Raw genomic sequence first — 27225 nt, 5'->3', positions numbered from 1 at the left:
TAAATATTATTACAGTGTTTCTCATTTGATTGCATACAAGAATTTAAGGCTGTCAGCACTGCAAGGCACAATATTAGTGATGAGATATAGGCTAGATCTGCTCTGCACTCTGAATCTAAATTCCCTTGAATGCAGATTCCCTCAGTCCTTCTGTCCAACAAGTATATCCAATGATATGGTGACCTTCCAGTACTACCTGCTGCAAAATATGAAACAATATATTTACTAAGCCTTAAAACTTCACTCATATACCAGATCCTTCTGAATCCACAGTCAGAATGTACTTGCAAAAATTCAGAATTAATCTTCATTAATTAAAACAGTTTCCTAGTTATACTGTTAATTTCTGCAAAAAATAGAGCCACAGAATAGGATTTTGACCTGAGCCTCTTTTCTCCCTATTATATCAAAAATTCAGCTGCTAACTGGAGGCGTCTGGAAATTTGATTTCAAACAACTTATATCAGGATTGAACGACCTTCGTTCTGAAATTAGTGCGAATAGACATTATACAAGAACTGATTGCATGCGTGGGCCTTTATTTGGACCCCCTGCAGTTCCTGCCATGGCCTCCTTCTAACATCCCCTTTTCAAATGAAATAATGCTTTGTCTCTTGTATTCTAGAGTATCCTTCCACAGCTCTCCTTTTATTGAGTTGCAGAATCTCTCCATAGTCTTTTAGCAGCAGCAAAATTAGAAGCTACCAGTCTTCTAAAAGGGACACCAAGGACCATTTCCTCAGCTTGTCTGAAGTGGCAAAGATCCAGCCATGTCATTCTAAATCACCTGGAGAACTATCCCTGTATTGCATCTGGTGCTCCTGTTGTCTGATACTCCGCACTGGAACTTGGTTTTGTATCTGTGACATCCTGCTCCCCTTAGACTGTGTCTGTCACTGTGTTGTCTCCCTCTCTTTCTCTGTAGAGCAGCTAAAAGGCAGTTGAAGTCATCTTCGGAAGCAAACTTTACCTTTGGTGGAGCACTTGGTTCCATTTCAAATTTGTCAGGGAATGTTCTGCTGAGGGCCAAGTGTCTGGCATGCATGTAATACTGAAACATAAAAGAGAGGTCTTTGAGAAGTCAAGGAAATCTTTTTTTCCTTGGAAAAGAAGGAAAGAGCATAAAATGTGTTTCTTCTCAAAGATGAGAGAACAAAAGCTGAATGTGTTTTCAGCCGAGGAGGATCCAACTGATATATTCACTTGTAATGAACACATTGCTGTGAAGTAGTGAACCACTCATGTCAGATTCACAAGGGAACAGAGTCTGGATCAGAAGCCCGATAAGGGTTCTGTAAGATTTAAGGTATATCCAGATGGAAACCATCACTCCTTTCAGCTTAGCTTGACTCTTTTTAATCAGGAAAATGTACATTTTACAGATAAACTTCCTTACACAAGATCATTCTTGCACAGGAAACATGCTTATGACTTTTTTGATACTTGGTATTTATGAATTTGGCAAAACTACTGGTTGGTTTTACAGAACTTCAAATCCACTATATTTACCAGTCTCCATCACTTGCACTGAAAAAATAGTTTTTTGTGTGTGAGCCTTATACTCACATAAACAGAAAGGTTCTCACACAGATACGAGAAGAGGACCGTGTCCATCATAGTCAAAGGGCTGATACACCTGCACCCATTCCTTTTCTTCTGTGGGCTTGACAACCCTGGTTTGCCAGGGCCTTTTTAGTGTATGGTACTGCAGCATTTTCTAAGTTAAATTAAAAAAAACCTATTTTGCCTTTAAGGCACAGTTGTAGTTTAGAAAAGCAGAAGGGCCACAAGGCCCAGTAGTATTTTAGGAAGAATAGGCAAGATTTTTTTAAGAGTCCAGATGATTTTGGAGCACAGATCCTACTCACTCGGTAAGGGTATGCCGGTGTTGACAGAGACACAAGCTTTTTGAATTGCCCTTAGCGTCAGGAGTGCAAAGACCACGATGTCTTTGGCTTCTGCTCTAACCTATTGAATGAAATCAAATATCTCCTTAACACTGGAGAAAGAAAGAATAACACTGAAATGTAAAGGCAGGTTTCGACTGTGACACCTTTGACAGGTGCTTTTCAGAAGAGGGTTGCCTCCTTTAATTGCAGCCTGATGCTGAAGACTGTTAATCAGACTGTTAATCTGTGTGCTATTTTTAACATCTCTACTACATAGTTTCACACACCCTGCCTAAGTATCTCCAGTCCAACAGGTCTGAAAGCCTCTCAGTTCGGTTTCTTTGGATGATCCTCTGGCGCCGGGACTGCTGGCAAAATCCATACAGGATCTGAGTCAGCTGGTTGCATGACTCGTCAGGAGAGCGGAACCTCCTGTCAACTATGTAAATACCTGAAGGACACAAAAAATTGAGAATATGAGTGGAATTGCAAATGTATCTGATTGGCTAGTTATCTGATTTCTAATCCAGCTTCTGTTGCACATGTTTTACAAACATTAAATGTATTGGATGTCTTTTTTAATGTGAGAAGTTAAAGAGGTAGTTATTACTGGAACTGTTGTTTCTATTCTGATGTCACAGGAAAATGCCGGAGAATATCTTTTTTTTTTTGTATTTTACCTGTCTTTACTTTTCCAACTGAAGTCACCAAGTTATTCATAACTCAGAGATTTTGCTGCTGTTGTTGCTTAAGTTTGTCCAAAAATACTTAAGAACTTAGGGATAAAGATTTGACACTTTTACACCGCAAAACTTTTAAAATACTGATTTAAAAAAAGAAAAAAAAAAGTCTCATGCTTTCATAGTTTGTGGTAGAATTTAGAAGTGTAGTTGGTTATAATTAGCCTGTAGGACAGAGATTATTTTCAGTACAAATACTAATGTCTTTCACAGAGATGGCTAACTCATTCATGAACTGGTATAAAACTCTGGCAGAGAAAGGGCCAAGGTAAAATTTCCCAGAGTCACTTTTTCCCTACTTCGTTACATCAAGGTATTGATAAAAAGAGTAGAATAGGCTTCAGCTATCTAACGTATAAGGCAGATTCCCAGCTACCTTAACTGAAGTGCCTGGTCTCCTTTAAGACTGTACAGAGTTATTTCAGTGCCCACATCTATGCTTTGTCAGAGAAGAGCAAGTGACACATACCCTTGGTCTGTGACCGTTATGAAGGCTCTCATACAAATAACTATGCAGACAGGTTCAGATATAATCAGCAACTGGCTTTATCCCAGCAATCCTCCTATTGCACAGGTTAACTAACTCCTTACTCAGTGGAGGCAAGTCTTACTGGCCCTGGAAAGGTTTGCTGAAGTCCCAGTATATCCTCTTAGACTTTTTAAAGAGAAGTAGTTCACAGCTTCTTTGAAGAGCGAAACATGTTATGGTGTAAGCAGAGGTACTGAAGGGAAGTCTTGGGGTATTCTAGAGGAGCGATGAGGAATGCTGGGTTTGAGCTTGAATGGCTCCTTCAGTATAGCCAGATATTTGGAGTTCACAGATCCACAGAATGTTTGAGGTTGGAAGGGACCTCTAGAGATCATCTAGTCCAACCTTCCTGCTCAGACAGGGACACCCAGAGCATGTGGCACAGGGTGGCATCCAGACAGGTTTTGAAGACCTCGAGAGAAGGAGACTCCACAACCTCCCTGGACAGCCTGTTCCAGGGCTCTGTCACCATCACAGTAAGGAAGTTCCTCCTCACATGGAGATAAAACTTCCTGTGTTGCAGTTTGCACCAAGTACCCCTGGCCACCACTGAGAAGAGCTTGTCTCCTTCCTCCCTACATTCCCCCTTCATGTACTTATACATGTTAATCATATCCCCTCTCAGCCTTCTTTTCTGCAAGCTAAACAGGTCCAACTCAGTCTCTCCTCATACGAGAGATGTCCCAGTTGCCCTCTGCTGGACCCTCTCTAGGAGCTCTACATTCCTCTTATACTGGGGAGCCCAGAACTGCACACAATACTCCAGGTGCAGCCTCACCAGAGCTGAGTAGAGGGGTAGGATCACCTCCCTTGACCTGCTGGCAACACTCCTCCTGATGCAGGCCAGGATCCCATTTGCCTTCTTGGCCATGAGGGCACACTGCTGACTCATGGTTAACTTGGTGTCAACCAGGACTCCCAGGTCCCTCTCCGTGGAACTGCTTTCCAGCAGGTCGACCCCTAATCTGTACTGATGCTTACAGTTATTCCTCCCCAGGTGCAGGACCCTGCACTTATCCTTATTGAACCTCATGAGGTTCCTCTCTGCCCAACTCTCCAGCCTGTCCAGGTCCCTCTGGATGGCAGCAAAGCCCTTTGAGTATCGACCACTCCACCCAGCTTGGTATCATCCGCAAATGTGCTCAGGGTGCCTTCTGTGCCCTCGTCCAGGTCATTGATGAATAGGCTGAACAGCACCGGGCCCAGTACTGACCCCTGGGAGACACCACTGGCCACAGGCCTCCAACTGGACTCGGCCCCATTTATTACCACCCTCTGAGCTCTGCCATCCAGTCAGTTCTTGATTCATCTCGCTGTGCACTCGTCCAGTCCACACTTCTGGAGCTTCCGTATGAGGATGTTAAGGGAAACAGTGTCGAAAGCCTTGCTGAAGTCAAGGTAGACATCATCCACGGCTCTCCCCTCGTCCATCCAGCCAGTCATCCCATCACAGAAGGCTATTAGGTTCTGATTAGGTGTTAGTTCTGAACATATTCTCCCCATGAATGCCCATGCACTAGTGAAAAACGTGAGGAGCCATAGCCTTGTCACTGTGCCTTTTTGCTCTTCTAACTGGGAGGCAGTGTATTGATGTGTTGTTAAAAATCTTACCATAAGCAGCTGGATCAGCAACATGATCTTGCATGAAACAGCCAAATCCAGAAAGGTTTGTGGTCACACTGGGAATGCCCATCACGGTACATTCAGCTGCCAAAAGAATCAGAGGAAAAAGGTTTCTGGAACACACACTTGGCACTCTTTCAAGGAAGCTTAAAGAATTTTTTTTTCACACTGCTTTTTGAATATATCTTTTTATTTCCCCAAAGTGAACATTTTCTGGTAGTATAGTGTTGAAATAGAGATCCCCAATGCAATGACTGGACTTATTGTTTGGATTTAAAATTGGAGCCTGTTCCACACACGTAGTCATTAAGTGTTCATGCCTATTTGCAAAATCTCTTAAAATAGGCAGAATCTCTTAAAGGCAGGACTGTGTTAAGCACTGAATTTTCATACTAATTGTTTGTAAACCGGTTTCTATAGCAAGAAAGAAAAACATCATTATCTTAGAACTGCCTTCAAAGCACATGCTGAGTTTATTTTATAGAATTATAAAATTTGTGCATGTTTTGTTCTTATTGTCACTGTGAGAAAGAATAACTTCAGGTCAAAGAGTCTGCGTTGAGGAAACTGTGCCTATTCTAAGGCAGCATACAGTTTAAGTAAAATACTCTCGTCCTTAAAATGCTAAAGGCCATACATCTGACCTTTGGTCACATGACAGTAAAACTGATGACTGTAAAACAGAGCTATAATCCACCCAGGATCACTTACACTTTCTTGGAGAATTACATGGGTATCAATAAAAAGAATTACTTTTGCATTAGTAAAGAGAAAGTAGAAAGTACTCCTTCAAGTAGTATAAATCATGTTTTTCCTCCGAATTGGTAAGCATCAGTCCAACTTTTCTGGTTAGGTTCATTTAATGTTTTATTTCAAAATCATCTCTCACTGTCATATATTTTTATTTATACCTCAACTGAGACTAGGACAGGAAGATAAATTGCTTGAATGTTATATCTTATATTCATGTTGTCTTACTTGAATTGGCTAGCTCTCTGACTTGGAGGGAAAAACAATTACATTGTTCTCTGTACCTTTGGAAATTTCCCTTTAAGTCTGTATCACTGTTTGTAAGTGTCTGTGGTAAATATCTAAGGTATGGTGGAGGTAGCAAGATAGTTACTGTAAATTTGTAGGTGTCTATCAAATTTAATAGCTATCTTTAATTATATCCAGTTAAGTATGTGTGCTGGTAGCATCTGATTTCTTGACCTATTTTTTTCAGTCACTAGATGCCATTTTATACCACCTGCCTCCCACATTTTGCCAGCAGTATGAGTTTTGCACTACAGAAGAAACAGAATACAAAAGAAGTATTTTTCAGCACTCCAGGAGATAATATCTATAAAGCTATTCTGCATCAACAGAATAGATATTTGTCTTTTGATAGTAGTTAGTGTACATATTACCTACCTGGAGTGTAACCCCAAGGTTCATAGTATGATGGAAATACACCAAGGTGGCAGCCTCTGACAAACTCTTCGTAATCCAAGGGCAGCAATGGGCTTGTTGAAGAAAGAAACTCTGGATGTAGGATCACCTGGATACTCAAAATATACATTAGAGCTGAAAGAATACTGTCATCAATACATTTTAATTATTTATAAACTCAAGCAATTTCTTCACCCTGCTCTTTGCCTAAGTATCTGGACACTTCCTTTGCCCATTCTCTTGTCTAATTCAGTTACCCCATCAGAATGTGTTGTGCCCTGCCTGCATGCTATTTTGCCCTAAAAAACACTACTGGTATCAAACACTGTTTTTTTGGACACAACTTCAGCTTTATCCTCTGTGCGAGGAAGACCATGTACATTGACGATTATGCTTATGGCTGTGGCAGTTAGCAGTACTTTCATCTGTTGTATGTTGTTGCGTATGTCTTGTTTCAGAGGCGGTCTCAGGAGGATACAGCTTCACAGTATCCAGCTGAAATAGAGGCATGTTTATGATGCTCAGTGAATCTGTCACCAACTGAGAGAAATTTGAAATCGCACACACAGTCCTGTGCATGGACTAACTAATCTTCCTGAGAGACTAAACTTAGTCTCTATCTTAGTCTCATGTTCCTATAACACTTTCAGGATCCAGGCTAGTTTGTCTGTATAGCTCTGCTGGTTCAGATTAGGGCTGCTTTGAGGGTCACTGCCCCATATTTCACTGCCCAGGTCAGAAGTGCTTTGTGTAATGCTCTCCAGTCAGCTTTGGGAGAAAGAGGTGTGAGGAATGCATGTAATGTTCTTTGGGCTTTTCCAAATAAAAATAGTTCAGTCACTATTCCATGTAAGGATTTGCTTTTACTTTTCCTTAATAATGCAGTGAAGTTACTCATTTTGATAAATTAACACGTAAATGGGTTGTAAGCTCATTGTGTGTAGTTCCAATGAGTTAAACAAGATTTTCCATTGGCATCACTGGGGCTAGATTTCACATGCCAGCTGTGTCTGCATGGAAATGCAATATAGCTCTGAGGATGACTTTGGGTTTCAGGCTCACAGAATTTTCGTTCAGGACATGCAGCTTTTTAAGCATTAATCCTGTTTCCCAAGAAAGCAATTTTTCTGATGACAATGATAATGACAGTTTTGTACTAACTTGATCAATACCTAGCCAATTGAGGCTGCTGAGAAGCAGGAAGAGGTATTGCCATCTGCTTTCTCAATGACTGCAAGTAGGGAGTCCTAAAGACTTTTTATTACAGTTGTATACAGTGAACCCTCCCAACCTACTTTTGTAACATCTAGTCTGTTATGTTATGTTACCTCAAGTCATGTCACATCATGTCACATCACATCACATTATCTCTTCAAAGCTCTTTGGAGACAAATATTTAGCAGAGACTACATTATGACACTAGTAGGTATGCTGGGAAGTATAGAAAAACAGCTACTGAGTGATCCTCATGTGTTTAAAAGCCACAATACTGAGAAAAAGTGACATTTCATTGTCAGAGATACTATTGCTCTGCATATCAAAAGATGGTTTGGAAGAAAAGCAATTTGCAGTTTTAGCTTTTACTTTGAATAAGGCGATGCAGATCAAGTCATAGCTAACAGGGCTAACACCAGAGATATTTTGGGGCAAAAAAAAATGGGAAAGGTGAAAGTGTGAACTGATTGTTTCTGTGGGTAAGATAGATGTGAAAGTGCAGGAAAGGATTTATTTCAACAGTTGATTTAAACATGAATGCCAAATGAACAGGAAGTACTTCTGGAGTATCACAGGAGGCAGTGATAAGAACAAATAAATACTTAACATTAGATTTCTGACTTGAAACAGTAAATTAGGATATCTGTGAAGTGACTCATGTTATTCCTGGAAGGGAAAATGAAGGAGAAAGTATTCTAGTAGTATTTTATTGTATGCCTATCAAGAATTCCACTTCACTATTGAGCTACATTGAGATGCTTTAAAGAAATTCAGCTTTATATCTATAATGGAAATTACATAATGTACCTTTACTCTGTCTGTTCGATTGTTGAAAAGGCCAATGCGCCGGATGGTGTTGAGGATTGGATCGTTGCCATCATCAACCATGTTGTGGGTGGTCACTGGCGGCAGGCAGTGTCGCTAAAGAAAGTAAATCCTTTCATTTTAAGATAGGAATGTTATGATCATATAATGCTCTCTCCTATGTAACATAACCTTCAAGTGAGGTCATAAAAGCTGTCACAGCTTTTGTGTGTTTCATTTCAAGCTTGTTTCACTTATGGCAAAACAAATGCATATGTACCAACTTTTAGAAAGATCTAAACTTTAATTTTAAAGGCTTTTAGTTTTCGGGCATTGATCTTATCACTTATCAAGAGGCTGATTTTACATATTTCATTAAAATGGAAAAAAAAATCAGGCTTTGGAAACAGACATGAAATAAAACAAGAACCAAACCAAACAAAAAATGACCTAGTGACAGTGCAAAGACTTTTTACTTAATGCAGAAGAAAATAAAAAGATTTGTGGCCAGCGTGTGACTGTAGAAAGTTGAATTTCCTCAATCATTTTAGGTTATATTCTCATTAAAAACAACCACAACTCAGTTTTAAATTTTATCTATGAAAAATAAATTTGTTGAACTTATTTTTCAGTGCAAACACATCACAATATGTCATACACAACATCACAATATGTCATACACAATCCTTATACATAATCATGTTTATCATTTGTACTGGATATTTGTATAAATAATAACTATTTTCTTACCTGAGTGGAAAAGATGGCTCTTTTCATAATGGTTATATCATCCCGGTCAAGAATCTTGTTCAAGTCTGGAATTTCTCCTCTGTAGATGCAATACAGAGCCTGTTTTACCAAATGGCTTATTATCAGTCCTTCCAAGTGTATGAGCTCAAATTAAAGTTGTGTAAAGAAAATGAAAAAACAGCAGAGTCCACTGTGTCAACTTCTACTTTTTTATTTTAATATTCTCTTTATATTAATTCTTTTAATATTCCCTCCAATATATTTTTTAATATTCTTTTTTACTATTCTCATTCCTATCCCTGATATGGAATAACATCTGAACTTGCAGACGTTCCAATTAGCTTTCGATGAAGTTGAAAGACTGCTTTTTTGCTTTTCAGACAGACCTTATATGCTAATCATTTTGGTTGTGATTCACTTTCAGCTCACCCTAAAGGTATTTTGAAACAAAATGAACAAGCCACTAATCCACATTAATCCACTTTGTCTTTACTGATATTTTGAACTGAGATAATTTAATTTTGCCGAGTAAGCCATAGTGTTAATTAAGACTTCCATATCACTTAAGGCTCTTTGCACAATGGGATGCTAATACCTTAGGTTTCTGTTCACTTTTGTTTTTAATTTTGTGACTTAGCTATCGTACAAATAACCTGTATATGGAGAAAAGGGTCCCATATCCTTCTCCTATGTCCTTTCCTATCTACCACAAAATCCTCTTACACAAGCAGGAGAAGCATAGAAGCACCACAGATGAGCCAGTTGAATATATGGCTCCTCAAGGCACAGCAAAATGACCTACACACTCACCTTAACAAGGCATTGTAGAGTTTCTTTCCAAATTTTTCTTTCACGGATTGCGCAGTATCCCTAGGAAAATAAATAAATATATGTGTAAAAAAGGCAAATCTGGACAGAGACAGAATAAAATAGATTCTTGCTGTTCGGAAATAAAATGTGCTTTCATGTATACTGATGGAACAAAGAATACAGAAGCACACAGAGCTCTGGTTCTCAGAGGTCTTTTACCCAACCAACAGCCATACTGACTGATTTCAGCACAGCTGAGGATCTGATTTACATCCAAAGAAAAATGCACTGCTAAAGCCAGGAGTGAAATTCAGTAGTAATTAATTCCAATATGTAAGATGTATTCCAAGATGTAAGATGTAAGAGTTAATCAGATAGGGTTTTTAAAGAAAGCTAATTCTCTTTTTATTTTCCTAAATTAAACCATAATTTTCCATAAATTAGTTTGTGAGCCAGGAAATTTCCTGGAAAATTCAGGCCTGTGTTTTAAATTAACAATAAAATCTGTGACAGACAAGTGTTATATTTTACTTGTGAAAGCACTCCAGGGAAGAGTTATTCTAAATAAGTTATCCTGCCCATAGATGGAATAGCAGAGTGCTTGAAAATACAGGTGAAGACGCAAATGCATTTTCAATTCAGCTTAAATGCCCACTCTCCTGGAACTTTTCCAGCTCTTCTAATTTCTAAGAATTTGACTTCCAACTGAGACAAAATTTGTTAAGTAAAATTCTGAACTTGGTTGAGTTGGGAATCCACATGGGTGTTTTTAATCACTCTCTCCCAACTCGCATAGTCACAATGGTGTTAATGTGGGGTGAGTTATAAAGTGGCCAGATGCCAGACCATTGATCCAGTTCCCAGCAAGCTACTCCCCTCGTGACCATGCATCATGCCATGAACCATCTTTGAAACTTACCCAGAGAGGAGAGGCTGCTTTTCCAGCAGCACAGGAAACAGGGATTTTATACCCCTGATCAATCATTTCCTGTCCTCGATAACTGCCAGCTTCTTATTGTATTTAATTTCTCTGGCATCCTTAAAAACTAATGTCTTACTGATGTCAGGTTGTTTTATCCAGCAGATGCAGATAATGACCCTGACAACACTGCACATGATCTTTTGCTTTTCACTGAGTAAACTGAGAAGAATAGCCAGAAGCAGTATTTTTTGCAACTTTCACATCTTTAAGGTCATCCTTACTGTTCTTGTTCCTGTATTACTAAATATTCAGAGGAATAACCAAGTAGTTGAGCTAAAACAGGCAAACCTTTTGCATATTTCATTTCACCTCATCTCATTTCATTTAATTTCATCTCATCTTTCCTGATATGTCACCTATTATTTATTTCTTCCTGTTGTATTCATACTTTGTACCACAAAATCACCGAGGCCAAAGGACTTGTTCCAAGGATGGCTCTTTGTACTCACAGCTCACAGAGCTGTTTTAGTGCCAGATCCTTATTACGTTCCCTATTACAGCAGTGGCTCACTGCCCACTGAATTCACTGCATGCCCTGCTTTGCTTCCAGAGTATTTCCAGCTGGATGGCCCATTCTTGAGTACAAAGTTCTCATTAAAACCTCTGTCTTTCTTTTAACCATTCAAAGGTCAGGCTAGCAGTGTGGCCCCTCCACAAGTACCCAAAGAATAACAGCCAGTTTCTGAGGATGATTCACTTCACCCATCTTGATACTCTCCTATGTGGTCTAGGATGGATCACCATCTGGAATCAACCATCACTCTCTACCAGAAGTTTAGACAGCTCACATGCATTTTTTTGGGTAGTCCAAGTTAGACAATTAATTCCAACCTATATTTGTGGCACCTGTTTCCGGAATGGTAACCAGGTTAAACATTTCCTGGCAGTTGCAAGAAGTTGCTGTGGGGTGACAGAAGAGGCAATCTAGAGAGTAGATTGATTTCTCCTACCTGCCTTCCTTTCCAGATATGGTAAATACCTTGTTGTTATGACCTCTGTTATACTATTTCTGTCACTGTTATTGTGCAGTTAGTTTTAATATCAATTACTCTGAAGACTTCAGGTTGTGTACCAAATGTTGAGAAACTCAGCCAGAGACCATCTGCTGAAGACAGCTGGTATGGTAACAACACAGTTACCATACCATACCAACGAGTTCTCTTACACAGTGCCTTTTGCCCACAGATATCTAAGCCATTCAGATTTCATTTTATAAACATAGAACTGTCACTGAAAAGAGGCTAAACACCTTGAGAAATGGACATAAAAAAAAGAAACCGGGTTTTGCTGGGTTTAGTCCCTAAGCTTTAAGACCAGCCTCTTTACTTCTGCAGCAGTTTAACTGCTCTAGCTGCCTGAGAAGCATGTTTTCGTTTCTCCACTTAGATAATTCATCTGTGAATAAGTGATGTTGGAGTGATATAACATTTTTAACAAAATCAATCCTTGATATCCTACCACTGATTTCCTTAATGAATTTGACCCTTTTTGTTTACAGAGTCTCTCAGTCTAAAAGTACTTCATAGCACCCATCTCATTCTCTGGAGAATCGCACAGCGTTTAAAGGGTTATTGGATGAGGAGGTTACAAGGTCCACAATGAGAATGGCAATTACCAGAGCTGCTTTCGGACTGCTTGTCCTTTCAGAGTTTCCACATTGAAATTGTTTGTCTTTGCTGGCATGATGAAGAAAACAACAACTGTAACATCGTTCTTATGAACCTACATGGACACGAGATGGAGAGAAAAGAATATCATATCACTATAGGCTATCACAGACCTTTTTAATACAGATTTGGTTACAGCAAAACTCATTTCACTTTCACTGATTGTCCAGAGGATCCTACCCCTTCTCCTTTACCTGTGAAGTTTCTGTCAAGTCAGAGAGACAGTGCAGGGTAAGTATAAGTAAGCAGAGTTTACACAATTCTAGTTTGGGCCATATGGGACTTTCTCACTTCTCATGGCTTATAGACTGTGATTTAGGATGTGAAGATAAGACTGTCAAAATAAAAACATACACATATTTTCTCATCTGATACAAAATACTTTCATTCAAAAAGGTGAGAAATGTTCTTTGAAGGACTAATTTTGAATGGAATCAGGTTCTGGAACATATCTTGGAACAGCAACATAATCTATGCTCAGCTCATGGGATAAGCAAGACCCAGTACATCTTCTACAGTGCTGTGGCTCAAACCTAGCTCCAGTTGCCTGTGACTTACCATCTGCCAAGCTTCTCATTGGGGTCATATTAGTCTTTAGGTACAGTAACAGACAGCTGGTATTGCTCTTTATCAATATTTATAGTTCAGAGCTGTGTAAATGCCATTAAAAAGTACCTGATGTTAAACAGCATTCCAAAACATTAGAACTCAGGTGTCTGGCAAAGTGGAGGAAACAATCAAGTCATACAAGATGAACTGCTTGCTGGTAAATGGATTAAGTATTTCCAGTGAGCCCATAGACTTTAATTCTTTATTAACAGATAAACAGATATTAACAGATGGTGATGGTAGAAAAAGGATACTTTGGCTTTGAACATTAATGGCTGTGAACATTAATAACTTAATGGCTTTCAACATTAATTCTTTGTCATTTTTTCCTGACAATACAGTATCAAGATTTTTAATTCAGATTTTCCATATATTTTAAATGATAGCGTACTAAAGAAACAGGGACAACAGCCAAACAACCTTTGCCATTTGACTGAAAACTGATTAGCATGTTTTTGATTTTAAATGCATCAGTCTTCAGGATGCACCTGGAGATATTTTCAACATACTCCCCATTTGCAACAGATGAGTGCTCTGTTTTCTGGTAGTAACAATTCCTAGGTCTTTTTATCATTACGGTACTGCAAAAAGGCATCTAGAAACATTGCACTTATCTTGCTGAGGAAACAGAAGCCTGGAGGAACAAATAGTTTCTTATTCATCAGGCCTCTGCCATGCTTTGAATTTTAAGCCAAGATTCCCATCCAGTACTACTCAAAGTTTTCTAAGAACATGTTCAGATCCTAACAAGATACATGATTGACATAAAAAGATGGTTTAAAAATACATCATGAAAAGATTAATTCTATCTGCCTTCTCTTGTTTAGACTTTTAAAATGCATTCCCGAATCACATTTTCAGTACTTTTCAGTACAAGGGAGGTGACCATAGATTACTTTCTTTAACCATTAAATAACTATTTTATTTCTAAATAACAGAGATTTTTATATATTCTGATGATTTAGGGAGAAAGCTTTATGAAAGCTTCAAGTATACCACAATTACTATCCTACAAACCAAAGTATGGCATGGAAATTCTTGCATGTGGCTTCCCTAGCATGGAAATTTGTGCATAAGTTCTATGTTCTCTGCATTTTCAAAAGCTTTCTTACCCTCAGCAGAAAGTTTAGTCTTGATAAGGCCTCTAGAAACATATCAGCACCTTTGTTGGAAAACTCATACCTTCCAGCAATGAAGAAAAACAAGGTATTTTCAAGATTGAAGTCAAGGTGGCTGAAACCAAGCAAAGAAACAGAAAAGTACCAAGTGTTTCAAGATGTGATCAAACAACATGCACATCAAACAAAATCATGTTTTGCATTGCAAACAAACTACAGCACCAAAGCTGGACTCTAGAATACTTTCAGTTTCTCACTGAGAAATCCCAGACAGACATTTGACTAAGTTGATAACTACATTGATAACTGATCTAGGAACTACTTTTTTACAGTCATTCTGCTTTAATTCTAGCTTTAAATAGTATTGGTCAGCCACTGTTAATTTTGAAAAGTAAAAGCATACCCATAAAAATGACCTCGAATGAACTCTTGGATCCTAGCCTTGTACATGGAATGTAGATTCTGAAACTCATGAATTGCTGAAAATTTCTTAATATTCAAGCCATTTGGGGTGACAACATCTGGAAAAGCAGACAAAAGAGAGGTAGACATCTTAAGAGAAATCTTTAAAGAAAGAACCAGTATGTCTTTCAATTACAAATATGTGAACAGGTAATGTATTCTTACTAGGCATGGGTAGGGAACAGCACTGGGAACTAACACTAGGACTTTTGTCATTCCAATAACTGGGCAACACTCATCATAGTTTGTACACATTGTTGATGCAGGCAACTGAACTGCATGGCTAAGGTTGTATATGGCTTGGGCATACTCCACAAAGCCATTCCATGAGGCTCTCTACTATGTATATAGCATTAGAGCAGCTTTGCAGCATTTTGACATTAAAATAGGCCAAATCGAACACTAGAATCCCCCCACGATATTTCAGAAAGCTTTAGAAGATACTTTATCTTATCTGCACTGAAGTTATACCACTGAAATTTGCCATTTCTTGTGTAATACATCTCTATTTTTTTATTCTTAGCATGACTGTTCCCTGCTTTATCAGTATAGATGGAAAATTTCTGAAAGCAGAAACTGTTTTATACTACGCACTTGTTCACTATATGGCACAACAGAGTGCTGTTATAACAGGCCTTCTGAGGATTTACTGGAAAAGAGAAAATATAAGAAACATTTTTAAAAGGACTACCTTTCAGTAATCTGCTGGATTTCTCCTACACAGGCACAGAATAGTATTATTTACATTTCTCACTTACAACTCACTTCTCACCGAAAACAATTATTTTTACTTTACTTACAACTCTCCTCACAGATTTTAAAGGTTTTTATGATTAGAATTTGTTCATTTCCAGTGTCTTCTAAGAAGGAGGTATGGAAAGGTGTAGCTTATTCCAAACAAAACAGAAAATTCAGCCAACTTTTCATCTTCTGGTAAGGCATTTTAACTATTTAAGAACTTGCCTAAATCTAATTAAAGGGAAAGAATGCCATTTTTCTCCTTCTAAGTTGGCTCATTGAGCAAAATATACCAAGAAATGAAACAGGGGCCAGTTTCTTAGCAAAATTTTACAGTTCCTCAAATATTTCACAGTTAGAAAGTGACTTCAGTAGAACTGTACCAGTCTGCAACAACAGAAATTACTCAAGTGAAAATGCTCTTTTGCAAGAGGTGTTATTTATCAGAAGATTTACTGGCAATGATTTCATAGAACAACTTCTACTGGCAAATTTCATCAGCCCTCTAGTAACTACAACTCCTAACTGTATTCCTTTTTTTTCCCTCAGTTTTAAGCATTATCTATAGGGTGCTTCATAACACATCATTCCCTATTATCATACATCTACATATTCATGTAGGCAAATGAGCATCTACTTTGATTTCAATATGTGTGATTAACATTGACATCAGGGCTACTGATGTCAGCATGATCTCTTTTGACTGCCACCAGCTGAGCACTTGAACATTACTGCCTTTGTGGTTTTCAGTGAAGGCTTCCTGACATTCAGTGTTTCTCATCTCTTCTCCCAAAAGCAGAGGTTTGTGTGTCTATAACATGAAGCATCTCACCTATTACAAAACTGTCTCTTACTTCTGGAGTTACTACCAGAGACTTCTTTAAAACACCTATAGTTTCTTTGGCTGAAAACATTTTGAGATGCTTTTGAAATAAGTGCAATCAGTTATCCATGTGCTATAAAAACCAAAATAAAATACCATGGTCACTTTTAATGACTTACTTAAAAGTTATAGTCTACTTTAGCGGCATTTCTTCAAAAGTATGTTTTTCAGAGGTCAAGTGCTCTGCTTTTGAAAGCCATTTCAGAGATAAGCTGGACTAGATGACTAAACACCCGAATTACTTTTAAGATGCATCTTTCATGATTATCACTCTATTAAGAGCCTGTCAGTAATAAGGCAAAGGATCAAATGGACAATTTCTCTGTTATTCTAATGCAGGATCCATGATGTAACTTGAAGCGTTATAGTTACTAGAGTTATCAGTCCTAAACCTTAATTTTCAAATCACCTAAAAAACTATTAAGAAAAACCCAAAATAAAAAGCCCAACAAAGCTATTTGAGTATTGTTATACTCAAAATAAGCATCTAAGATGGTGAAAACAGCCAAAAAAAAAAAGTCTCAATACTGTTTTGCAGTTTTTCCCCCTGTGACATATACCTGCAGAAGGAGGATCATGTTTGTCCTTTACAAAGCATTATACTGATTTATGCAGTACCTTAATGACATGTCAAAGCAGGATCATTACCTTACTCAAACCTCATGCACAAACAACACAACAAGGTTTGTTAATAAGTACTGTATATGAGACTAATTTAATGGGGAAAACCAGACAAACTTTTGGGCACTTTAGTGTACCGACTAGCTGGTTTAATGAAAAACATTTGTCATGGTTAGGTCCCAAGACCACAACCCCATTGCTACTTCTACCTGTGAGAGATATAGAGACATTAACTGCATTGGTTTATGGTTTGTTTTTCAATGTCTTATCTCTTTCAATACCAAGTAAAGAAAAACAGCATTAGCACTGGTAATCAAATCACATCTAGCATTCTTTTTCACATGAGAAGGCTTTTTTCCTATGTTTCTAAAAGAATATGTCACTTATTGCTATCAAAACAATATATTTTAGACTCCATGTAAGTTGCTGAAATGTATTACAAAGATTTCAGCTTCCACTTTCATCAGTTATCCTAAATGCACTGTTATCACTAGGAGCCCGACTATATACACAAGACTCCTGAAGCATAGTTATCTCTGAAAAGAAAGCCTAACATCTGTGGAGCTAAACTAATGCCCCCATGAAATGGATGCAGTTACTAAATGGTGCTGAAAATGATTTCTTCTGGATTAGATGTACTACTAGAATCTGCTTCATATGACTTTGCACCTTTTTTTGAAAATTGGTTATTTCCTGAAGTGTAGCCAGATAAATGTATGTGTGCTTTGCTTTTCATGACTGTATGCTTGTCTCTGCCTACCATTTTCATTCAGCTGGAGAAAATCTAGGTGCTGACAGGAAGTAGTATAGGAAAACAATCCAGGTCTTACCAGGATTTCTTTTAAGCATGTGCTCTGCTTCTATAGCTGTTATCTCTGAGACTGTGGTGAACACATGGGCACAATGTACAGATGCCCGTTCCATACAGTAACGATGGTAAATCTGTCTCTCTCCTGCTTCCTTGTCAATGTCAAACTGTTGAACATCAAAACAAACAAAGAAGACACCTGAATGATATGCTACTTCAAACTTAATATTTTTTTAAGGTCTTGTTTTCCTCAGAATTATGTTCTTGGTCTGCCTGCTTTTTGAAACATTTTATTATCTTAAAAGACTCTGAAGGAACAAGACTGGTTTCAATTCCTGCACGTTTGTAAAAAAGAGACCTGAGAAAAGGACAGAGACCCAGATAAATGATTCTGCAAAAGGTAAAGATCTGAAGTGTTTGGCTTGCTGACTGGCCACATTTTGTGCTGCCTTCTGCCTGGGCATTTTGAAGAACTTGGGAGAGAGGGGAAATTGAAAGTAACTGAAGGTATATAGACAGAGAGATGACAAAAAGAATGAGGATTAAGAGAGATCTGGGGACTAGGTAGGCAGGAGTTAATGCTGTGGAGAGGTGAGATGTAAGGACTCAGTCACAGATCCACAGAAAAACAATGAAAATAGAAAATTGTCACATTTTCTAATACTCAGAAGTGCTGTTGAATCAGTTCCAACACCATTACTTCCTTTTGGTTAAACTGCATTAATTTCTAGAGACAGCCCTAAATTAATCTCCTAGATAAAAACACCCTAAGTAAATAAGAAGTAAATAATAAAGATAAAAGGTAAATAATAAACAGGATAAATAAGGAATAAAGATAAAAATATTTCTGCTTCATCTTCAAACCTTGCAGCTGTTATTTTTTCATTAGCTTGAATGCAAAAGATAAACAAAGCAAATAAAGCTCATGTCTGGACCATTCCAAGTTTTAATTACAAAGACAGATTAAAAGGATTCATCTTTCCCCATCTCCAGTATCTATAACTCACTATTTAAATTCCTCACTACAGTTGGAATTATAAAGGACATTCTTTATAATCTGTCCCAATTAGTGTCATAATGTTATTAAGCACTGCTAAGCATCTACTGGCTTCCAGCTAGACATGGCAGCTTTTCACTCAGGGATACAGAGGTTCTCATCAATAACTGCATGTCAGATTGCAGCATTTGCAAAACTCTTCCAGGACTGGGAGTAAAGAGACCTTTTAGGAAATAAAAGCTATCCTTTTTGTCCATATTATACAGATTTTCAGGCACACAAAGAAACGAATGAAATAAAACCTTGGAACAGCTGTGCGATAGGAACATTATCCTAAGGGGAGGGAAATGCAAAATGCTATGAAACCCATGCCTAAAGGTTCAAATGCTGACCACCAATGTCCACTACAAATGGACAGTTTGAAAGGACATCCCTTGCACAAATTGAAGTTTAAAAGGAAAAATGCTAATCAGGTGCCAACACCTACAATGAAGTGACAGTTCTCCTTAGTTTTCACTTCCAGGAATATCAAGGTTACCCTCCCAAGTCAACAGCATGGGCACTAAGTTGATTGTGTGAGCTATGTAGATAGTTACAGTAACTCTCCCTTAATCCTTTTTTTTCATTATTCTAGGATGTCTAAGACTAGCGCAGAATGCACGTGTCTTAGTAGGACAGGAAAATTCACATTTTGGGTTTACACCATGTAAGCACACTTACTAATTCCTAATCAATGCTTACAAGTAAGCATTTATACAGATTTGTGAGCATTTGTGACAAGATCAAACATTAAAAATAATTCTTAGGATCCAAATTTCATCTCCAGTATAATTATAATGCCTGAATTGCTATTATCATTATTATAATGAGCTCTGTCATTGTCACTACCTAAACTAGTGCATAGGATGATTTTGACTGCATTTGGCTCCTTACCTTTACTGGCCAATAATGGTTAAAACCATAAAGGATTTAACCATTATTATAGGCAAAGCAAGTAGTATTAGATATAGTTAGGACCATTTGATCTTCAATAAGCTAGTCTTTGCTTCAGGTTTTTAGAACAGAGTCAAAAGTAAAGCTATTTCTAGAACTTTTCACACCAAGTTCATTTTAAGGTCAAAATGTGCTTTGAGAAATTTCACCAAATGCGAGTAACTTGAGAGAACAGGATTTAAGAAAACCATTTTTTACTTTTCTATATAGATAAATGATATAGATAAAGATGTTGCTATTGATACAACAAGATGTTGCTACTTACAACTGTTTTGCTGGAAAAAGTTCAGTGCTCTTAGCCATAGAACACTCTAATTTTGCAGTGGCACTACATAGCTAGTGGTAAGGGGACTTCCACTATATCTGTTGAAAATACCATTCTAATGTGTTAAAAAGAATAAAAAAAAAAGAAATCTCAGGTGAAAAGTTCCAGAGAAATGCTGAAGCTCACTATGCACATTACCTCAAAAGTCTACTAACTCTAAGTAAGCCTAGCTCTATAATAGCTCTTCCAGTTTAGACATACCGTGTCAATGAAATTAAAAACATGGAAATTCTTTCTGGCTGTCTCAGAACTGCAATTATTGCCTTGTAAGATCACATTGGAGAAAGTTACTTAACTCAAATACACATGTAACACAAGTAAAGGAGATAGCACAAAGTGAAATGATGTGCACTGAGGAGGAGCCTGGCAGAGGAGGCTTGAGAAGACAAAGAGGCCAACAAATAGGATGGCTATTTCCCATGTCTATATGTTATTTCATTAGGTCAAGTGGTGGAGGATTGTGTTGCAGAGTAAGGTACCTGACCCACTTTGTGACCTCTTCAAATACTGGTGATCCTATTCATCAGGACTGCTATGCTTGTCAGTGTGATTTTTAGGAAAGTTAGCAGATAGACTTTATGATATAATGTGTTATACCTTTTTTGCAATTGCTTCATTATAGATGACATTTTCCACAATCCCCAAGAGAATTTTAATTCATGAAATACAGCCATGTCACAGAAGATCACCTTTCCTCTAGAAAATACACCTCACATTGCGTAAATTAAATAGCAGGGAAAGCACAAGATTGGAAGACAGAGGGAAGAGAAAACTAAAGCTGAATTAAGTTGACTCCTTAGTGTGCCACAGGGCTGCAGTGACACAGCCTCCAGCCAGGCTCCTGATATAAAACTCTGAGTTTTAAAGTGTCAGTGTCCACTTAAATAGCCATTAAAAGCTCCCCTAAAAATTATGGGCAATATAGTTCTCTCCTCTGCATGTGGATGCAGTAAATCATAATTAATGTCCTGGAGAATTAAGATACCACTGTGATGGATACAGCAAAAAAGCTCTTAAAATAAGGGATCTGTTATTCAGAACAGAAATCTTAATTCCATGCAGTAAAAAAGCAGAAGGTTGAACCCTGAATAAGAGTATAATCCCAAATCATTGTGATTATTCAATCATTCTGTGTACCAAAGATACAAAATGGTGCTGTTCCCTAGGGCATGCTGAGCAAACACAAAAATAGAGTGAATTACCATGGTACAAAGTTAAGCAAGATTTTTTTTCAAATATATTTTCAATATTCAAATTATGAAAAAAGAGTAACAAAAACAGATGGCCAAACTTCAGAAGTCTTTCTTACTCACCCCTTCCTCCCTGAATAGATTATTTTTTCCTTCAAAACTAAGCGGGATATATTGGCTACCTGTAGATTAAGACAAGATTCATTCAAACGCTTCTAGGAGAAACATTTGTCAAAAATTTGTCTGAAGTACTGTGGCTTATTTCTGGCTAATTTTATGTCTTTGAATGCATGAAAACATCTAATACATACTCATCCCTTTTCTCCTTTGCTATTCAATTCTTCATCTTCTAGAAATTGGAAAGCTTTTATTATGGAGATGCTCATACAACTTTTGGTCCATTTTTCAAAGGTATACAAGTACCTTTGTAATAACAAGCAAAAACCAATGCCACATAGTTTACACATTTTATTCCCCCTCCTTCTCTTGCAGTTTCAGTCACCACTTGATATAGCAAGAACTTGGCCTCTGACCTCACTTATAAGGTAGGGCAAGGAATCCCATTGTGTATCTAAGAGGGCTAGACAAGTGTCTTTGGAAAATAATAGTCTTAGACAAGTTGAAGGACAGGTTAAACAGAACTTAACAGGTGAGACAGTAAGCAGCGCAGGAGACAAACTTATGCCATGTAAGGAGCAGTGTGCAGAGACAGCTGAGCTGTATTAGCTCTAGAACTAGAGCAACATGCGGCACAGTTCTGCACAGAGCTAATAAGCTAATGCACAGAAAGAAAGGAGAACAATGGGGCAACTAGTCTGCTTTTCAACCACATGCCAGTGTTTTTGTTCAGCAATGTGCTCTGCTGGCTTGTTTGCCCTGGCTCAGACATCTGTAAAGTCCATTCCACGGCTTTCATGTTCAGAGAGGACAATATAAAACATCTGTGAAGGGTCTCATGCCTATTTTTGTCTAATTTCTCTATACTGACAGCAAATAGGAACACTAGCAAAGTGATAAGCAGAAGCTGAAAGCAGATCTAAGCTGCATTCTGTGTTTTTTCCTCTACATAGCTTTTAAGCACCGAACTCTTTAATATCCATTTCACTCTACACCTGTAAATATTCTGTTGCTTTTAGTAAGGGTTCCCTCCCGTTCTGACTTTTAATAACTGAGTGGACTAAATATAGATGATGGCAAGAATCAGAGGTGAAAATGCTTTCCCAAAGCCATGCCATAGCACCATGAAAAGGTTTCACAGATACAATGTTTTTGACTAAAGACTAAAGTTAGGTGTAAAGCAACCCTGAAAAAAAGATAGAAAGGAAATAACTTATTTCAATGGATCCATGTGATGAGCTTACTGCTTCATTCCTAGCTTGACAGTTGGCTTAATAGCTAACAGCTGGCACAGTAGGTAATAATCACTGAAACTCCAAGGATGACATTCCAGTTCAGAGAGTTAATATAATCTTTAAGTGTAAAAACGAGACATGACCAAGCAGTTATGGGGAAGTCATATTATGTTTCTCTTGGAAATAGTGAAACAGTACTGAGATTAAAAAATTCAACTCAGATTTTCACATTTCAAACTCAAAAAGAAAAACTGCAAAGGGTTTAGAAATGCACAAGAAGAATGATTTGAGTGCATAAAAGGATTTAAGATTGCACTAGTTATGTATACACCTGATTGAGAGACAGGTAACTTGCTTGTTTCCATATAACTCCAAATTCTGACATACCCCTATGCTTTCATTGGGCCAAAAAAAAGCATGAGGAAAACAATGGAAAGTAAACCAAAACACATTCATATTGGAAATAGACTGCATAGCTTTGATAATGAACTACTTCATGAAACTCTGCATGTGAAATGTAGACTCTGCATATGAATTGAAGACTCCCTTCATCACTTGATCCTTGCCTCAAGAGTGGTTAACATTTTTTAAATTATCTCATGTTATTTCATGCTTTAGGCTTGATGGAGGATTTCTTAGCTAAGGATTTTAAGAAGAGAGTGAAATGATATTTTCTTGTCTTCAAAATCCATGATATATTCAAGTTCATAAGATGATTCTACGGTGGGGGCAGGAGTAGTCAGAAGAAGGACTGAAGTTCAAATTTCTCACCTCGTGAGAGATGAAACAAAGATCTTCACACATAATCACAGTTGGGCGGCTATTTTCTGAAGGATTTAAGAATTGTTCCTGTTTTCAAAATCTAGCTTACAACATATTTGACTGTCACCAACTGTTATCTCGTGCAAATACAACTTCTTGTGCCAAGATTTTTGCTTTGGCTCATGTGCCAAAGAAGAACGAAATTTATGCAGCCTGGCTCAAGTCTGATCTCCATTAGCTGTTCTACTAATAAAGCAGATCAACTTTGCATAACAGTGAGCTCAGTGCAATATACTAAAGGAATATGAGTTTATGCTCCTGTGTTACCAGCATAAAACTCCAGACTGTTCATTTCTATTGGAATTTTAGTGCTTTCCTGTTAGATCTCTTACTGCAGAATTCTCTACTATATTACAGACAGTAACGTCAGTAATACTTGCGTGATCTGAATATAAAATGCTAAGTCTGAATAGAATTGTTACACATTGGAAAGGCATCCTTATATAAAAAGTTATGAAGAATCAGATAGAAATGAAATGTCTTCTTAAGATGAATTTTTAATGAAAGATATTCATATTAAATATATATTCATATTTTAAGGTGAAATACGTCTTCTTCCTCTACTTAGAGCCCTTTTTGCTTTACAACTCCACATAACTCTTCTAATAAGAAATATTGGGGAAAGTGGAAAGTGAAAATATTGGGCAACTTGTTCCAATGCTTCACCATTCTTTCCATGTAGAAATTTTTCTTAATATCTAACCTGAACCTTTCCTAGAACAACTTGAGGCTATTTCTTCTTGTCCTATTTTTGACAATTATTTTGAAGAAGAGATTGACCCTTGGTTCACTACAACCTCCTGTCAAGAAGACCTTGATGCTGGTGTTCATTCTAAAGAGCACAGTATTTGGGCCAATATCATCTCTGATCTCAGATGAATCAAAGTACTTTTTCATAGTGGAATTCAGATACAAGCTATTAGTTTTCTGAGGTGACAAGAACTTCCACTGTTTCTTAGTAATCATTCGTACTTTAAAAAGAGCCCTTTCAATGAAGTTTTTATCTTCTGTTCCTGTTTATTGACGAGGTAGTGTAAAGCTGAGGTGAAAGGGTGCTACAGCATGTGTACACACGGGTGTGTGTAGAGAAGGCAGGACAGTAGACAGTCGAGGACAAACAGTGCTTTGCATTATCAGGGCCAAGAGAAGACAGTGACATAAGGAAGAAGAACCTATTGCTCACACACAGTGCCTGGAACACTATAAAAAGACAGAGAGAAAGGACTGCAAAAGACTTTAACATTGCAGAAAAGCATGTGATTTTAGACGTGAGCAAAGTTCTCGCTAGCAGGCATTCAAACACAGCTTGTTTGAGTTGTGCTGGGCACTAGAAAAGGGAACATGAAATTTCTGCTCTTTTCTATAGGAACTGTCCATGTCTCCAGGCACTACTAGACTTTTCTCTTGCACTGCAATCATTTTTTTTCCTGTACTTTCTGCATAAAACATACCAAAATTGCATCTTTCCTGCCTATCTCAGCGGCTGTACTTAAAGCTGGTTGAAAATACGTTTAATCATGAAATTTGGATCAGAAGTGAGAGCCTAAATTCATTTATTACCATGCTGTAAAGGAAAAGTTATGCAATTGTCCTGAAACAAGAAAACTAGCTTTTATTCTTTGGGAGGTGGGAGGAGGGAGTGACATGCCCTTTAAAAATATATTCTCTTATCCAAAGGTTAAGCATTAGGAAGCCCTGAAGAATCTTTATCACTGGAAAAGAAAGAATCACTTCTTTGACCTTAATAGTTTACTACTAGAAGACAGCAACAAGAATATCCTCTGAAGTCTGTATCTGTGTCATTTAATAACTGTACTCTAGATCAATCCCTTACATTTCTCAACTAGCTTTTGGGCCAGGCTGACCTTTTAACAGCCAAAGGGGCCTTCATTAAGACAGCTGATCTCTTAGTGAATGCTAACTTTCTTAGGAAGAGACCTAGCACCTGCAATCATGTGAAAAAGTAGCGCAACAGCTTGGCTTTATTCCCTGTATTAGTATCTGTAAATGCCAATGTCTACATGGAAGGCATAAGAGATTATGTGTGTAGGAATCCAGAAGTCTCCTCTCTTAAATTACATTTACAGCATTTTATAATAGCACTTCTAACAGATACCTATGTTTCATTCAATGTATTCTTAGAATAAAAGCTGAATATATATTTTTATATTTATCACATAGGTAATAGCCTACCAAAGAGATTTCTAAAGCATTGCCATGGGATGGACAGCACTTTATCATATAAAGTTAGTCATGTCATAGGCAAATAGCATGAATCATAGAATCATAGAATGGTTGGAAGGGATCTCAGAGGTCATCTAGTCCAATCCCCCTGCTCATGTAGGGACACCTAGACCATATGGCACAGGGCTGCATCCAAGAAAGAGACTCCACAACCTCTCTGGTCAGCCTGTTCCAGTGCTCTGTCACCCTCACTGTTAAGAAATGTTTCCTTAAGTTCCTGTGGAACTTTTGGTGCCTCAAGCTTGTGGCCGTTTCCTCTAGTCCTACCACTATCCACCACTGGAAAGAGGCCAGCTCCATTCTCCTCACTCCCTCCTTGAGGTATTTATACACAGTGATCAGGTCCCCCCTCAGCCTTCTCTTCTCCAGGCTGCACAGGCCCAGCTCCCTCAGCCTTTGCTCATAGGGCAGATGTTCCAGGCCCCTGATCATCCTCGTAGCCCTGTGCTGGACTCATTCCAGCAGCTCTACATCCCTCTTGTACTGGGGAGCCCAGAACTGCACACAGTACTCCAGATGTGGCCATACCAAGGCCTATACACCAAGGCTGTGTAGAGGGGGACAATCACCTCCCTCGACCTGCTGGAGACGCTCTTCTTAATGCACCCCAGGATCCCGTTGGCCTTCTTGGCCACCAGGGCACACTGCTGACTCATGGTCATCTTGTCATCCACCATGACGCCCAGATCCCTCTCAGTGGGGCTGCTCTCCAGCAGGTCAACCCCTAATCTGTACTGGTGTCCAGGGTTATTCCTGCCCAGGTGCAGGACCCTGCACTTGCCCTTGTTGAACCTCACGAGGTTTCTCACCGCCCAGTCGTCCAGTCTGTCCAGGTCCCTCTGGATGGCAGCACCGCCTTCAGGGCTATCAGCTACTCCACCCAGTTTGCTATCATCAGCTAACTTGCTGAGGGAGCACTCCAGCCCTTCATCCAGGTCGTTAATGAATAAGTTGAACAGGACCGGACAGAGGACCGGCCCCTGGGGGACACCGCTAACTACAAGTCTCCAACTGGACCCCGCACCACTGACTACCACTCTCTGCACCCTGCCATCGAGACAATTCCTAAACCTCTTCCCTGTCCACTCATCTATCCCACACCTTCGGAGCTTGCCCAGGAGGATGCTGTGAGGGACAGTGTCAAAAGCCTTGCTCAAGTCCAGATAGACGATGTCCACTGCTCTGCCCTCACCAATCCAGCCAGGCACTCCATCACAGAAGGCTATCAGGTTAGTCAAGCATGATTTCCCCTTGGTGAATCCATGCTGGTTACTCCTGAGCACCTTCTTCTCCTCCAATAATAAGAATACAAAGACTAGCATATAAAAAAAACTGAAATTTAAGTCTGTTCAGATGAAGATCATGACTTTCTTTTGAATACACAGGGAAGGGAACCCATAAAGTTATCATTAGGTTAAAAAATAAATGCTTTTGAGAAAGGCAGACTAGTTTGGCAAGTCTATTTATTGCACACCAAATCAATGAGAATATAAAACAAAACAAAACAAACTAGATTTCCCCTTAGAAAATCTCTGACACAGGATTTTTAACATCAGTCTGTAAAACTATTGATATTCTGTGTTTTATTTATATATAAAATAAGCTCTGTTACTTACAAAAACA

At 38.4% G+C, this 27225-nt stretch overlaps 1 protein-coding gene across 2 annotated transcripts in view; it reads right to left on the bottom strand.

Moving 5' to 3' along the window:
* GYS2 (glycogen synthase 2) overlaps positions 1-27225 on the bottom strand; it is a 41754-nt gene that overhangs the window by 954 nt on the left and 13575 nt on the right. The window contains exons 5-16 of one of the 2 annotated variants that reach the window (XM_026035803.1): positions 17702-17846; positions 14571-14688; positions 14162-14282; positions 12389-12495; positions 9792-9851; positions 8982-9060; positions 8235-8348; positions 6195-6321; positions 4770-4865; positions 2177-2340; positions 1869-1968; positions 971-1051 (exon numbers count right to left, since the gene is read on the bottom strand). In XM_026035803.1, coding sequence (XP_025891588.1) covers positions 1005-1051; positions 1869-1968; positions 2177-2340; positions 4770-4865; positions 6195-6321; positions 8235-8348; positions 8982-9060; positions 9792-9851; positions 12389-12495; positions 14162-14282; positions 14571-14688; positions 17702-17846 — 1278 coding nt within the window. In that variant the 3' untranslated portion in view covers positions 971-1004. The remainder of the gene's footprint in view (positions 1-970; positions 1052-1868; positions 1969-2176; positions 2341-4769; positions 4866-6194; positions 6322-8234; positions 8349-8981; positions 9061-9791; positions 9852-12388; positions 12496-14161; positions 14283-14570; positions 14689-17701; positions 17847-27225) is intronic. The other variant, XM_026035802.1, reaches the window with a different exon arrangement.

This window comes from Nothoprocta perdicaria, unplaced genomic scaffold, assembly GCF_003342845.1.
Source record: "Nothoprocta perdicaria isolate Ctin4 unplaced genomic scaffold, notPer1 scaffold_167, whole genome shotgun sequence".
Taxonomy (NCBI): domain Eukaryota; kingdom Metazoa; phylum Chordata; class Aves; order Tinamiformes; family Tinamidae; genus Nothoprocta; species Nothoprocta perdicaria.
This window is presented reverse-complemented; position numbering and strand designations above follow the sequence as displayed.